This window comes from Ovis aries, chromosome 5 (assembly GCF_016772045.2).
Source record: "Ovis aries strain OAR_USU_Benz2616 breed Rambouillet chromosome 5, ARS-UI_Ramb_v3.0, whole genome shotgun sequence".
NCBI lineage: Eukaryota > Metazoa > Chordata > Mammalia > Artiodactyla > Bovidae > Ovis > Ovis aries.
In genome coordinates this window covers 66,721,596-66,736,483 of record NC_056058.1, presented here as the reverse complement: position 1 = coordinate 66,736,483, position 14,888 = coordinate 66,721,596, and the positions used below count along the sequence as shown (strand labels likewise).

General features: G+C 45.1%; 1 protein-coding gene across 1 annotated transcript in view; it reads left to right on the top strand.

The window, feature by feature from the left end:
* Positions 1-14,888, top strand: part of ADAM19 (ADAM metallopeptidase domain 19) — a 94,144-nt gene that overhangs the window by 63,177 nt on the left and 16,079 nt on the right. The window contains exons 9-15 of the mRNA XM_027970455.2: positions 3,430-3,596; positions 5,547-5,631; positions 6,303-6,442; positions 8,364-8,541; positions 10,325-10,414; positions 12,781-12,976; positions 14,238-14,346. Coding sequence (XP_027826256.1) covers positions 3,430-3,596; positions 5,547-5,631; positions 6,303-6,442; positions 8,364-8,541; positions 10,325-10,414; positions 12,781-12,976; positions 14,238-14,346 — 965 coding nt within the window. The remainder of the gene's footprint in view (positions 1-3,429; positions 3,597-5,546; positions 5,632-6,302; positions 6,443-8,363; positions 8,542-10,324; positions 10,415-12,780; positions 12,977-14,237; positions 14,347-14,888) is intronic.

Below are 14,888 nucleotides of genomic sequence, written 5' to 3'. Positions count from 1 at the left end.
CAGGTGTGTACTTGTGGGAAAGGTGCCAGCACCTTAGCGGAGCTGCCCAGCAGGAGCTGACCTACCTCTTCCTGGAGCGGCTGCCCTGACAGCTTCCAGGAGGCAGTAGTGATGCTGCAGGGATTCGGTGCTCACGACAAGTCATCAGCTGCATGGACCTAGCCAAGTAACTTGTCTTGTTTGGGTTGTGGTTTTGTTTTTTAATTTACAAAATAGGGTTGATTTAAACCAATAGCTTTTGATTATTTGTGTTTTTCCAGTGGACTCCTTTTTCCAACGTCTAATGTAAAAGTCTGAGGAAAACAGACTCCTCAAAGCTGAAGCAGGGCTGAGGACCCAGAGTACTGTCCTCTGACACCCTCCCCCTCACCCCTGCCTTAAAGTTGAGGAGTGGATTGCTTGGGCTCAATCTGTGTCATCTCCGCCTGTTAAAACAGTTCTAAAGTTATTTGGTTTTGTCTCTTAGAAAGGCTGAGCAGAGGGTTAACTTTTCTAGGTCAGGCTCTTTTAAAACATGCTGTTAGGAAATACCCAAATTCTTTAATTTGACTAGAATAGGCTGGTCTGGGATTTGGAAATACTTTGTTTATATGAAAGAATGCAAAATGAAGTAAAAGAGGTAACCTAGAATGACAGTGGTGTCTTGGTAGGCAAGTAGTAAATAGTTTTTAAAAGTAGATTTTAATCACTTGGTATTGCAGGTCTCTGAGAATCTGATCACATTTATTATACAGTCTCAGGGCACTCAGGAAATGTCTGAGGCTTAACTCTTGGTCTGCTAGGGATTCATGGATCCCAAGTCTGAAGGGGGAATCATTTTTTTTAAATATTGGAGGATAAAGAAGAGAACTTTAATATTTTTAGGGATTTACAAACAAATTTGGTAGTGTTCTGGATTCATTGGATGGGAGGGTCTATGCCCTCTGTTTTTGCTTTAGATGACTCTGGAAGTGATGGTCCTTGACAGGTGAAAGTTAAACACAAACACTGGCATTTCCTGGAAGGGAGCACTCCAGGGACCCAGTCCAGTCCTCTCTCTCGCCTTCAACTCCTCAACAATCACATTGAAATGATCCCACAACCCAAACACTCAGCATCTGGGAAAATAAGAAAAGCTGTTTCCCTGGGGTAGACCCTGTTATCACCCACGTGACGGCTATTGTTCTGGAGACGCTGCAGGTGGGAGACTTGGCTGGGTTTCCTTTGTGGACTCTGCAGCTGGTCCGGGTGTTAGAATTGGGGGTGCTGGTGAAAAGTGGAAGGAGAAGAGAGGCACTAGCCAGCCCCCATCCTTGCTGGAAGTCCCCAACCTTGCCTGCTGGTTTGTTTTGTGAAGCAGCCTTGATTCTCTCATCTTCAGCTGAGGTGAGTCACCCCTGGCTGGGGTGAGGGCAGGCAAGCCCATTTCTCTCAGGCTTGCTGACCCAGCTCCTTGAACTGAACTGTTAGGAACTAAAACTGGAATGCACTGGACTCCTTTGCCGAATCATGAACCCAGTCTAGAATGTTTTTCCTTCCCTGTGAAAAAGCCAAGTCAAGTCCTCGAAAAGCTCCCTAGTGAAGCAAGTTTGAATTGGAATCCAAACCGTTCATTTTCTGGAATGATTGACCTGGCACAAAACAGGAAAATCACAGTTTCCATAGAAATCAACTGATATTTTGCTGAATCTGGAGACCATTTACACCACCATTTCCTGGGGGCAAGTTGATTCTCTGGATGGGTAAATAGGGCAGCACTTCAGTGTAGGGTCATGAGTAGACTCTGAGGTCTAATAATCCAAGTCTTCATCCCAACTCTGCCAGCTTCCTGCTGAGAATTCAGAAAGTTACTGAACTTCTCTAAGCCTCAGTCCTCAATATGTAGAAAGTAGTTGATAAACATTGTTGCTATGATTGTTATTTTTGCCAGGGGCTGTACCTGCCACTTTTGGATTGAGATGACATCTCCTGCTTATATGACCTAGGTTTGGCTGTGATGACTTTTTTTTAGGCCAAAGCATAAGGCATGCAGCATCTTCACTGACCAGGGATCGAACTCGTGCCCGCCTTGCATTAACCACTGAGCCACCAGGAAAGTCCCCATGATGACTTTTTTTTTTAAGTTGCTGCCTCAGTATTCTCTAGGGCTTGGCCAGTCAGGGAATTTCTGGTATCTACGCCTTCCAGTACTTAGCTTTAAAGAAAACCTTCTTCCTGCTGTGTGTGCGTGAGATGAAAGATACTGTGTAATAAAGGTTAGATGTAGCTCTAGCATTAAGGAGCCCAAGAATCAGGTCTCATTTATAGAATTTCAGTATCTCTGGATTGCGTAAAATCATGAGGATTATCTGGGACGTTTACAGCCTCGTGCTTACAACCTGTTTGTGGTATCCTTTACAAAACCCGAGAACTTCCAGTGATGGGGAAGGAAATTTCGAGAGTAAGCACATCTATGTGTATATATCATCATTTATACCCATTTACTTCCAAAATGAGTGGGAGACATCTTTCAGTAAAGTCATATACAATTTGGTATATCCACGGCATGGAATACTGGTCAGCAATAAGAAGTGGCAGAATGATACAGACAGCAAGATGGATGAGACTCAGAACATGCTAAATGAAAGGAGACACACAGGACCACGTATTATATAATTCCATTATAGACTATATCCAGAAAAGGCAAGTCTGTGGAGATAGAAAGTAGATTAGTGATTACCCCGGTCTAGGGGTGAAAACGGGCAATGATAGTAAATGGACATAAGGTTTCTTGTTCGTATGATGAAAATACTCTAAAATTGGATTATGGTGATCACTTTACAACTTGGTAAATTTACTAAAAAATATTACCCTTAAAGTGGGTGGATTCTATGATGCATAAATTATACCTTAATAAAGTTGTTTTAAATACTCATATACAAGAGAACTTTTTAGACATATATAAAAATAAGGGCCATGAAAGGAATTGGGTGGGGTGATTGTACCAGACACATGAGCCAAGGGTACTTGTTACAGATGACAGTGAGGCTTAGCTCTTGAGCAGCTTTGAAAGTTTCTTCCTATTTTAAAATGAAATGTGTCTTCCTGTCTGTCTTACCTATTGACTGAGCCCCAGTTTAGGCTCATGTGTAATAGTGCTGCCCCTTTCTTCACTAAGAGCCCTGTGCATGTCTGAAAGCAACTCTGTGTCCTGACTCAGTCTTCATTTCTCTAAGCTAAGTCACCCCCGCTCTGCTACCAGAGGCAGAGCCTCTCTCAGGATGTTGTGCCTCTCTCAGGATGTTCCCCTTCTGAGAAATCTGAAGAGCAACACCTGTTCCCTCCTCCCCTGGAGGCAGGTAGAGAAGAGAAATCTGGAATCTGAGCTCCGAGCACTTTTAATGGGAAGGGGTTCATATTCTCAGGTGGTACCGACAGATGACGCTGTGACTTTTCCGTGTGTGTTTTCAGTTTTATCGATCCTTGAATATCCGGATTGCCCTTGTGGGCTTGGAAGTGTGGACTCATGGGAACATGTGTGAAGTTTCAGAGAACCCGTACTCTACCCTCTGGTCATTTCTGAGCTGGAGGCGCAAGCTGCTCACCCGGAAGAACCATGACAACGCGCAGTTAATCACGTAAATAGCTTTTTCCATGTGTGTTGCCTTGCCCTTGGCTGCAAAGCCCCCGCCCCCAGTGCGTGTGCCGTCTGTCCTTTCTCCCCAGTGTTGACAGTTGGCTGGACTAAGCTATCCTGACTCTCCATTCCAGTAACCAAATATTCCTCAGGCATGTGCTCTGTGCCCAGTATATTCAGGAAAATACTAAAAAGCCCGAGTCATAACAATTCCAAGAAGTGTTTACAACCCAAATTAGAAAATTAGTGCCTTAGACATATTTAGCTGAGTCTCTGAATCAACTGGCTGTGTGTTTGGGAAGTGACTGACTGTTCATCATGGCCGCGTTGAAACAGACTTTCTAAGGGGCTCACTCTGATCTTCATGGCGTTTTGTTCTAGCGCAGGAGTGGATCTCCCCATGCAGGCCCAGGAGAGGGGCCTCCCCAGCTTGTCCTCATGTCATTCCCAGGGTCTCAGGGCCAATTGCGAGGTAGTCAAGTGGCAGATGATGCAGGAATAGTGCGTTTGAGGGGAGGGAGACATGGTGGGGAGAGAGTGGTTGTGTTGGAGTTTGTTCAATCCCAGAAAGAAAAGAACAGAAACTGATGGGGGTCATGGTGGCCCGTGACAGTCCCCCATGATGGCAATCTGGTATTTATTAGTGCTGACTTCCAAAGGTATTCTGAGGAAGTTACAACAAAAAGCACATAAATAATAAAGCCATTTTTTCCTGTTCCCTAAATATCTCTGAAACAACAATCATTTAAACCTTTGTTTCCACTTTAAAAGAGACCGAGGAAATAGCTCTACCCAAAACCTGAGTTCTTATTTCTTGATGACACACTTACCTAGGAAGAGTCTTTGATTACCAAAGCTTTGGCCTGATCTTTGAAAGTCTGGTGTCCTGCTTTGGGCAAGACCTAGAATCCAGTTTCCAGTATAACTTCCTCAGTGCCATGTCTGAGTTTATCAGACAATCAGTAGGGCTTCCTAGAGATTTGCATGTATTTTTTCTTTTTTTTGCAAATTATTCCTCTAAAGATAAATCTGCATTGAATTCAGCAAACATGTGTTAAGCACCCGCTGTGTGTCTGATTCTAAGCTAAGTTCTCATGATCCCAAAATAAATAAGATAGTCTTGGCTCTCTGAGATGTCATGGACTATATAAGAAGGCAAACACAGAGATATGAAAGCACGACGTAATGAATTTCCATGTAGATCCTTTAAATAAATTTCATGGTTTGTGGCATGCACGAAAACACCGGTATTTGATTCATTCCTTTGCCCCTGTGCTGGATGCAGACAGATGAGAAAAGAGTGTATTAAACTAGGGGAATGTAGCTGGCTGTTGCAGATTAGGGTCACAGTCACAAAACAAAGGCAGAAACAGCTCATCCTCACACCCAGCTGCACTCTATCCCTATGGGACACAGCTGTTTCCTTGGCCCCAGAGTGATTCAGCAGAGAAACATCAGCGCCCGCAGCTGCTGCCCTGACCGCACCGCCCCCCCACCGCCCTGTCCCCTGCCGTAGACATACCACAGAGCCAGGGATATGGCGGGGGACCTTGGCAGCTGGCGGAAGTGGGCATGATTCACTTCAGCAGTAGAATCTGTGCCACCCTTCCCTCATCCCCACCCTCTGACCTTTTCCTCTCTAGCAGGAATGGGATGCAGCTTTGCAAGCCCTGCCCATTTCCTTCCAGGGGATGGGATTATGGCCGTACTGTGGGAAGAAGTGACCTTTTGCTTTCTTTTCTGTTTGTCTAGAGCAGTTAGAGAGTAGGTGAGAAGAATAGAGAGGTGTGGTGACCTGGGAATTGTTACGTTGGCTTAGAGTAGCAGAACCTCTCCCCTTGGGAATGATCTGGGAATGTCAGCAGGGCCGAGGAAGGCCATGATGGCTTCTAGGCACATGGGAGCAGCCCCCTCAGCCCCTACCCTAGTCACCTCTCCTCCCTTCCCGCAGGGGCATGTCCTTTCATGGCACCACCATTGGCCTGGCCCCCCTCATGGCCATGTGCTCCGTGTACCAGTCTGGAGGAGTCAACATGGTGAGTCTCAAGCCATTATTAATTCCGCAGAAAGTAGAAAACTGCCCTACAAAATAGGAGGTCATCTTCTAACAATAATTGTGTATGAAGTATTACAGGAAAAAAGGTTGGATATAAAGAAGGGAAGTTTTTTTTAAATGAAGGTATTAAGTTCTAAGAGATGGAGGTACTAAGGGATGAGTTTTCATTTATTGTCATTTATCCCCAGTTCTCAAACTCAGGAGAACCCTGAAGCAATTACATGAATCATACATCACTACATCTCTTATATGGTCCAGAGCAGGGCTGACAAATTTTAAGATACAGAGATAAAAATGATTTTATTTCAAGCCTTGGGTTGTTCTGTGTATCTTTATGGAGCAAGAGCCTGTCTCAAAGTCACAGTTAGGAAATTATTGCCTTCTTTTGACATTCTCTCTGAGTTTGTGAGAATGTTTGTGCTATTCATTTCTGGCCTGTGAAGTAGACAGCAAGGAGGCTGCTGGGCATTTATCTGCCAACCTCTCTGTGACCTGTGCTTACTGACAAATGCTGCAGGGTGCTTAAGATCATGGGCTTTAGTCCCTGAGCCTGTGTGCCCAGCAATTGTGTTATCAGTGGAGAGCTTGGCTAAGGAAAAGGCAGGGCTGCCGAGGGGAGCTGTCTTTGACCTGAGCTCTCTCCCCGAGCAGGACCACTCTGAGAATGCCATCGGCGTGGCTGCCACCATGGCCCATGAGATGGGTCACAACTTCGGCATGAGCCACGATTCCGCGGATTGTTGCTCAGCCAGCGCGGCTGACGGTGGGTGCATCATGGCTGCGGCCACCGGGTAAGTCAAGCGGGAAGCTGAGTACAGGGAGGAGGGCAGAGTGCGACAGGCCAGTGCAGCCCAAGTGTTACTCCTGGCCCAGGGAGCCTCTGTTATACTTCTGACACATGCCTTGAAAAGAGAAGGGGAAGAAGACAAAGAAAACAAATGTTGGAAGCAGCGCAGGTTTCTAGCAGAAACTTTGGTGTGGTAGAACCTGTTGTTGTTTAGTCCAGCTCTTTGTAACCCCATGGACTGTAGCCCACTAGTCTTCTCTGTCCATGGGATTTCCCAGACAAGAATTCTGGAGTGGGTTGCCATTTCCTTCTCCAAGGGGGTCTTCCCAACCTTGGGGTGGAACCTGCATCTCCGGCATTGGCAGGTGGAATCTTTACCACTAAGCCACCAGGGAAGCTGATAAAACCCGAGATTCACTTAGTTTCTGCCTCGGTGGTCTTCAGCTGTAAAATTGGTCTGACCACATGTGTCTTTTCCACTTCACGATTTTTTGCTGAGAACCCATTTATAACAGCCATAACCCTTCATCCCTTCATGTGAAGGAAGTGTGATCGGGGCTGTCACGCCTAGGCCTGGAAGCGCTGATGTTGCCTCCAGAACAAGGAGAAGGAAGGACAGCAACCCCACACCCCACGGTGACTCCTCAGGGGTTTTGCAGGCTGCATTTACCACAAGGAACAGGGATAAGGCAGCTCCATCTCACTGTAGTTCTGAGGGGTCTTTAAACCAGAGCCTTTTAAAGAGAACTCTCAAGTTGCTTCAGAGGACTTAGAGTCAGTGTCTGGACTCACACAGCAGAGAGCACCAGGTTCTTCAGGGACCCGAGTCACTCTTCAGAAGGCATCACGGTGGGAGCTTGTGTTCCTCCTACGGAAAGCCACTAGGGCCGGCTCATGCTGCTCAGGGAGTCGTGTTGCTGTGTCTCTGAGAGGAGATGCAGCTTTCTAGGTGTTCCAGTGTCTTCTCCTCACTTCGTGGAGAAAGTGTCACACAAAGGATGATGTTGATATGCAGGAGACAGCTCTGTGGTGCGTGCTCAAATCTCTGCTGTTTGAACAGGGTTCAAGCTCGCTGTTAAGTCCGCCTCTTTCTCTCTCAATCTAAAAATCTTATTTGTAGACAGGTGGTTGAGAGAATTATGTTTACTACAATTTGTTTTAAACTGTTCAGAAATTTTAGTAATTTAACAATTTTTAGTGACGGGCTTTTTGTGACATTCCTGACAACTGAAGGAAACCCTCCAGTGTCTAACCTGTACTTGGTTTAGGTAATTGGGATCAGGATAACTCTTCCTCTGTACACTCAAATCATGGTACCCACCTCTCACCAAGGAGTGCATGACTTCTGATTCTTTTCCCCAATAGCGGGATGCAGGGCCTTTCACACTCTTGCGATACAGGCCATGTGTTTGTGAGTTGGGCGGTTGAGTTTGGAGTGCTGCCTGCATCGTTAGAGCAGAGATCAGATCACTGGCCCAACAAAGAAATTAAACCCATAAACTTGGCCTTTTTTGGCCTGGTCTTCTGTTCTAAGAAAATCTCCATCTAATATCAGCTTCAGGAAAAGTTTGGGTTGGCTGGAATTTTATTCCACTCTAAGGCTCAAGAGACCTATTGTAACATACTAGTTATCCTTTATTTATTGCAACTCCTTCATGGAAAGGGCTGAAATCTTTGCTTCGGATTCTCCAATAAATCCTCCATGGAGAGAAAGGGAAAAAAAGCCATTATGTGGTAGTTAATATTTCTTAGCTCATAGAAAGTTAATGTACAGGTGATGTTCTCAGGGGGCAGAATGTATGTGCATGGGCCTGTGGGGGTCTGAATCCAGCTGGAATCAGCCTCATGGGCAGCAGGATTGATGCTATTCTGGCAGCTTGGTGCTCAGACCCCCCCAGCTGATTCCACCCTGGCTCTCCTCCCAGGCACCCCTTTCCCAGAGTGTTCAACAGATGCAACAGGAGGGAGCTGGACAGGTATCTGCAGTCAGGCGGGGGGATGTGTCTCTCCAACATGCCAGACACCAGGACGCTGTATGGAGGCCGGAGATGCGGAAATGGGTACCTGGAAGATGGGGAAGAGTGTGACTGTGGGGAGGAGGAGGTAAGGTGTCATGCCATGTTAGTGGGAGGGGAAGAATTTACAGTGACTTCAAATCTCAAGGTCAAAGAGCATGTATCTGAAAATTAGTCGTAGGCATTTCCTACATACACGTGGCAGTCAAAGACCCCATCACAAATAACATATCGGGAGTAAGCCTTAAAATTGGACCATTTATGTAGATTCTCCCAGTTTGAGGTTGACAGTATCTGTGTCCAAAATGCAGGGGAGTTCTCCTTGTGAGCATCTGATCTACCCAGAAACCACCGTCCTGGCCAGTGGAGCTACAGATGGCCTCCTTGGCTGTCCACAGCCAGATACGTGAACTTAAACCTGGGCATTATGAGGATACTTAAAATAACAAGCTCATGCTCTTTGACCTGTAGAAGAAATGATTGAAAGGGGATGTAGGAAGTCCCGTCAAGCCTGAAAGGGGCTTCTAGGAGGAAGAAAGAGCAGAATTGGTGGTGTACAAGCCCTTTCCTTCCTTCTGATCTTCAGGATGAATATAGTGGGCATATCATAGCTCTGTCACTTCTAACAGATGCTAGTGGTTCTGCAAAAAGCAGAACTGGATAGTTTCATATCTATTTTATGAAGCGTGAAAATATGAACGTTAACGTGCAGAACAGTTTGTGGGAGAATGTGTCAGTAGTCTATGGGTTCAGAATAAACTCTGGGGATGAGATTGATGGTCTATATATGTGGGCAAAGACTATTTGCTGTTTTAATCTTCTCTATGGTTTGACTTTTTTAAAATGCCAGCATGTAACTTTAATAAAACAAGAACCATTTAAAGGCTTTCCATCTGCACCAGCATGAGTTCAGAGAGATCAGCCCAGACCCTTCAGAAAGGACAGGGTTGTATTATCATGGAGGGCCCAGTGAGGTTGAGGGGCCCACTGCTATGAGCGGGCTTGGCCAATGGCTTATATTCAGAGCAGTTTCTCCTTCAACAAATGAGTATGTGATACTAGGTCATGTCCCAGGGATAGGAAAATAAATAGGTTAAAAAAAAAATAGACGTGGTCCCTGTCCTTATGGGGTATATAGTCCAAAGCCAGAAACACACATTGACCAAATAGCTGCAAAAATGTATAAATACAACTGTGGTAAATACTAAGAGAGCCAATAGCATGATGCTAGGAGTGTATGTAATATGAGGGGAGCTGCCCTACTCAGGTGGGGGTGGACTCTGACCCTACACTCGAAGGCTGAGGTAGGAGTTAGCGAGGGGTACGAGGAGGGGGAAGGCACACTTTAGCTAGTGGGAGAGCTGTGCCTTGGGGTGGGAAGATGCCTGGTGCGCTAGAAGGGGAGGAACATGGGTCTGCCTGGATCCCAGGAAGACATGGTCTCTGGATGTTGGATTGGGGATGAGAAAAACAAATCATGACATTTCCTTATAATGTAGTACTATGCTAAAAATCACATTTTAGAAGAATCCATGATTACAAGGAAAAGTGGGGGTAGTGTGTTAAGTTTAAAAGTGGCATGGATATTGTGATTTTGTAAAATAACTATATGTTTATAAATGTGTCAAAATGCAGTTGTGTCTACGTTGTGTGTTACTGATGATTCTGCTTATGTATATTCTTTATAATATATACATACTATCTTAATGATAAAGCTTTAAAGTGGTGTTTTGGGTAGAGATTTCCCAGGGAGCTGGAGTTCCAGGGGCACATGAGGTGGGGTAGAGGGTAAAGGCCTCTCGTCCTGCCTTGTCTCCCGTCTCCCTGCCCTGCTGCCTCTGAGGCTCACGCCCCTCTCGCTGCCTCCCCAGGAATGTGATAACCCCTGCTGCAATGCCGCTAATTGCACCCTGAGAGAGGGGGCCGAGTGTGCGCACGGCTCCTGCTGCCACCGCTGTAAGGTAAGGGGCCCGCCCCACCCAGGGTTCTGACCTGGCAGTCCGAGGCTCTGCAGGGGCTGACGGCCAGGACTCAGCCTCAGTCCTGGGGAAGCGGTGGTGTCAAAGTTTCAGAAACATGGAGCCAGAAAGAGCCTTTGAACAAAGTTTCCCTTTTTCTATATTTGACCTCACTGAGTTCAGACTATCCCAGAAGGTTGTGTGGGCCTCCTGGAAAGTGGGAAATTATTAAAAAAAAAAAAAAAAATGTCCAGAGAGAGTAGGCTTGATTTTATTTGGCGTTCATAATATTTCTCATCACAGTTTTGATTAACATTAAGGGATTGCTTGTTAGGTGCCAGGCACAGTGCAAAGAATGTTATGTGTGTCATTTCATTCAGTCCTTATAGAACACCTATGGGGTTTATGTTAATATCCTCAAGATGCAGAGACTGAGGCTCAGAGGGTATAAGTGACTTCTCCAGGGTTAAACAGTGAGGAGGGGGCTGAACCTGGTTTCTTTGACTCTGGAGCCCACATTCTTAGTATTGATTGGAAGAGCACGCCATTTTTACCATTAATGTTACTATAGGTCTGCATTCCTTATCTACAATTCTGAAATTCAGGAAGTTCTAAAAACTGAAAAAAAAATTTTTTTTTTAACTCATTTGGTGGCAAAATTGGATCTGAATTGACATGAATCTAATTATAGTCTTTTAAAAAAATCACACTTAAAGCAAATAGTGTATTTCATTGCAAAAACATTAGTGTGTTTGATTATAAAGTATAATCCTAGGCCTTGATGCTGGGTTATGTAATATACATATGTCATGTGTATGTATATATAAAGAGATATACACATATACATATGTATGTACATCTGTGTAATGTCTGCTCTCTCAAATCTGTGAAGTCTGGGGCCCATCTGGTCCCAGGGTTTTAGATCGGATCGTGGACTGTGCTCAGGGCTCATTATGTTCCCCATACTGTTGAAGTGCTTTGTTAGAACATTCTTTCTAGCATGAGCTTCTAGCAATAACCACAAGAGGGTTATTATCCTCATGCATGCATGAGAAAGTGCATCAACAGAGGTCTGCTGCCTAAGGGGCTGGGATTTGAACCCAGGCAGACTGGCTCCAGGGTTGGTGAGTCTTTTTCCCCTCCAATCTGCTCTTGGGTGGGGAAATGCATCTGAGGCCACCCTTGCTCTGAGACTGTCAGCAAGCTGCTCAGCTGGCCCGCTCCCACCTTCCCTCCTGGGATCCCTCGTGGGTGGTATGGAGGCACCCAGGAGTGTGGCAGGGTGCTGTTCTCAGACATAGGTCTCTTTGCCTGTTCAGGGGAACTCCCATGCTGTCTGTTTCATTTCAGACAGACCCGGCATCCCTCAGAGAGGCTGTGCTGTGTCAGGTCAGGGTCTCAGGCTGAGGCCTGAGAATGAACGTGGAGAGCACTCGTCTCCGGGTCCAAGGATTTCAGCTTGGATCTTGGAAAGGGTTTCCCTGCAGAGAAGTATGTGGGAAAAGATGAGCCCTGGAGTCTGAGATCTTCATTTCCAGCCCTGTGTGTGATCGGGGGCAGCCTATTACCCATCCAAGCCTGAGTTCTTTATCTGTAAGATGGGAAGAGTACTAATAACACTGACCCCACCCAGGAAGGCTGGAAGACTCGAACAGAAACTCAGACTTTACCAGTTGCCCAAGGTGTGCTATTTGATCAGGTTATTTCATCTGCAGAATGGGGCAAATAGCAGTATCTAGCTCATGGACATTGTGAGGATCTCATGAGATGAACATGTGCAACATACTTGGCCTGGAGCTTGACTCGGTAATGTGGGTGTATTATTGCCAGAGTGCTTGTGACTTCAAAGATGCATGAATGCTAGTTTGTGTGTGTGTGTGTGTGTATGTGTGTGTCTGTACATATATACTAGTGGGCTTTGCTCTTCTGCCACTAACCATGAGACTTTGAAGATATGCCTCAGATGTCATCATCTATAAAACAGGGATAATTATATTACATAGGACTGTCCTGAAGATTAAATGAAATATTATTTGTACTGGGCATTTAAGTAGGAGCTCCATAAAATAGCTGTTATTACTAAAGCACTTAGTGAACTGTAAATAGTTGCATAAATATTATTTCTTACATGATTCTTAAGACTGCTATGTAGAGTTAACATTTGTAAAACCACCTTGAAACTAAGTGTTAGATGTATCCTGTTAGATGATTTATGGTGGTTTAAGCTAGTGAGGTCATATGAAAAGTGCTCTGAAATAATGGTAAGGGGAAATTCTGTTCCATGGGAGTGATGCTCATGAGCCCTTGCTGGGAGGATTGAGGACAGGTGGGAGATTGACTTTATCCCCCTTTCTTGTTCCTCGGCTCAGCTGTTGGCCCCGGGCACGCTGTGCCGTGAACAGGCCCGGCAGTGCGACCTCCCGGAGTTCTGCACGGGCAAGTCCCCCCAGTGCCCCACCAACTTCTACCAGATGGACGGCACCCCTTGTGAGGACGGCCAGGCTTACTGCTACAATGGCATGTGCCTCACCTACCAGGAGCAGTGCCAGCAGCTGTGGGGCCCTGGTAAGGCGCTCCCCAGGGAGCGGACCACCCTCCTGCCACTCCACTGCTTCCTAGCCAGCCTCCCCCTTCAGACACTCTGGATTGCTTAGAATCAGGCTTTAAAAGAACATCTCCAGATATTACCTTTTTTAATCCCCTTGCCTCAAGGTAGACTTTCAGTAGGAGTCAGTAGACAGTATTCTTCCTAGTATCTTGATGCTTTAAATTCTCACAGTGAGTGAATGGATAAGAATAATCCAATAAAACAGGTGGAGGATAGAGCTGTGAGCAAAGTGTCAACTATGAGATGGAATTTTTTTTTTCATGTATCATATTGGCAAAGACTGAAGAATTAATATGATAAGTTGGAAAGATAATACTGTAACAAGAACAATAGTAATATAGTTATGGAGAAAAACATATTATACATGTGGGGGAACAGATGTGTACAACCCCAGTGGAAAGCAGTTTGGAGATAGCAGAATTTTAAGTGTACCTATCATTGGACCCATCCATACTACTGCTTAGGGATGTGTCCTACCTTTGTATTTGGCCAAGTAGATTTACAAGGATATTTATTACAGCATTGTTAGAGCAATAACAACCCATAAATCCTTCAATAAATCCTAGCAGTTAAGGTAATTCTGGTTCATGCATACATTGGAACTCCATAAGCTGAATAAAAGGATGCAGCTTTGTATGTACTAAGTAAAAAAAAATCATGTGACTAGACTATGCTGCCACTCGTTAGACTATGCTGCCACTAGAGATAGATTATCTCTAGAGGATACACAAGAATTGTGTCTAGAAGGTAGAGATTAAATTATCTTTAGAAAATGCACTATTAATTGATTGCTTCTCCAGGTTTTAGGGATGTAGGAACTGGAATGACTAAGTAGAAAAAACTGAAAGACATATTTTATTCTTAAAAATCTTCTGCAGGTATTACCTTTATTTAAAAAAGAAAAGAAAAAAAAAACCATAACAAACACCTGAAATGAGACAGGGCTTCTTCATTAGAAAGAAGGCTTAGCACACAAACCTCCCACAGATATGAAACCTCAATAAAATGTAAAGAACTGATATAAAACCTTTTTTTATGAGTAGGTCTTGAGAAGGTGGGGGTGGAATAACAGATAGGGGTAAAGAAAAGGCTGAATATTCCCTTCCACAAAACTTCCTTAACTTCCTGATTTTGCCAAGGGCCAGCTCTGTCCTTTGGGGGCTTCTGACTCCTACTAAAGTTGGCTAGTGTGCTAATAAATGTTTCTTGCCCACCCAGGAGCCCGGCCTGCTCCTGATCTCTGCTTTGAGAAGGTGAATGTGGCGGGGGACACCTTTGGAAACTGTGGGAAGGACATGAATGGAAAACACAAGAAGTGCAACATGAGGTGATGACCATAAGGCAGACCCCATGAGATGAAGATGAGAAAGCAAGCCCTGCTCTTTCGTCACTCCTGCCCACTCATCAGCTTGGCTGGCCCTAGAGCAGGCCCTTTCGACAATGCACCATTCAGCCCTAAGGAAGTCAGAGGGAGGGTGTGGATGCAATGCTTCCTAGAAGACTGGTCACATTTCCTTTTGGGACCTTCTTATACTAGGGCAGCCCATCAGCCCTCTTGAGTCATTTCCGCAGGGTACTAATTACACCCTCATCTGAATAGCCTGTCATTCACCCATTCATTCATTCATTCATTTCAACCATCCATCCACCTACCCACCCATCCATTATCTATTGTGGATTTACCATGTGCCAGACACTGGGCTGAGTACATGGAACTTAACAGATAGTGTAATAATGGAAATATGGTGGGAGCCACCTAACCCACCTTAGCGGGCTGAAGTGGTTTCCCAGAGGAAGTTATGCTTAAGCTGCGATCTGGAGAAAGTATCTATTTGAACAGGATAAGGAATGATGCTGATACATGGGAGA